The 554-nt window shown below is 74.4% G+C and overlaps 1 protein-coding gene across 1 annotated transcript in view; it reads right to left on the bottom strand.

The window, feature by feature from the left end:
- Window positions 1–233: 233 nt before the first annotated feature.
- Window positions 234–554, bottom strand: part of EBF3 (early B-cell factor 3) — a gene marked incomplete at its 5' end in the record, with an annotated part of 35526 nt that continues 35205 nt past the window's right edge. Inside the window, one exon of the mRNA XM_012723442.1 lies at window positions 234–507. Coding sequence (XP_012578896.1) covers window positions 234–507 — 274 coding nt within the window. The remainder of the gene's footprint in view (window positions 508–554) is intronic.

Raw genomic sequence — 554 nt, 5'->3', positions numbered from 1 at the left:
GCTGTGCCGCGGCGGGGCTGCGGGGTCCGTCTGCTGCAGGCGTGTCCGGCCCAGAGCCGGCGCGGTCATGACTCACAGGGTCTCCCAGCCACGGCTGGACACAGCTCAGCGCCGTCCCGGGCCGCCCTGGCCACAGACTCGGCGACCCGGGCGAAGGCCGGCCCTCACACAGAGGGCGACGGCAGACAGCCGCGGCTGGCCTTAGAAGGAAGTGGCAGGCGCCCGCCTGGGCCTCACGGCCTCTGCCGGGGCACCGCGCGGACTCCTGCCCGCCGGCAGCCGCAGCAGGCGCCCTCCACGCCCAGCGCCCGGTACCCGCGGGCAGCGGCGTGGGCACCGTAGGAGGCGGCACGTTCGCCAGAGTCAGAGCCGTTGCCTCGTCCCGTTTGCAGGACGCAGCCTGGCGCGTCCCCGACAGAGGGGCAGAGCACGTATGAGATGCGCCAGACCACGCCGGCGTTTGCGCCCCAAGACGAGACAGGCCTAAACCGGGCCGTGTCCCCAGCTCTGCGACAGCCGCACGCCCGGCCTGCGCGGCCACAGGCCTGAGGACC

The sequence above is a fragment of the Condylura cristata genome, unplaced genomic scaffold, assembly GCF_000260355.1.
Source record: "Condylura cristata isolate star-nosed mole 26May11 unplaced genomic scaffold, ConCri1.0 scaffold00011, whole genome shotgun sequence".
Classification (NCBI taxonomy): domain Eukaryota; kingdom Metazoa; phylum Chordata; class Mammalia; order Eulipotyphla; family Talpidae; genus Condylura; species Condylura cristata.
The sequence above is the reverse complement of the archived record's forward strand: the minus strand, read 5'-3'. Positions and strand labels throughout refer to the sequence as shown.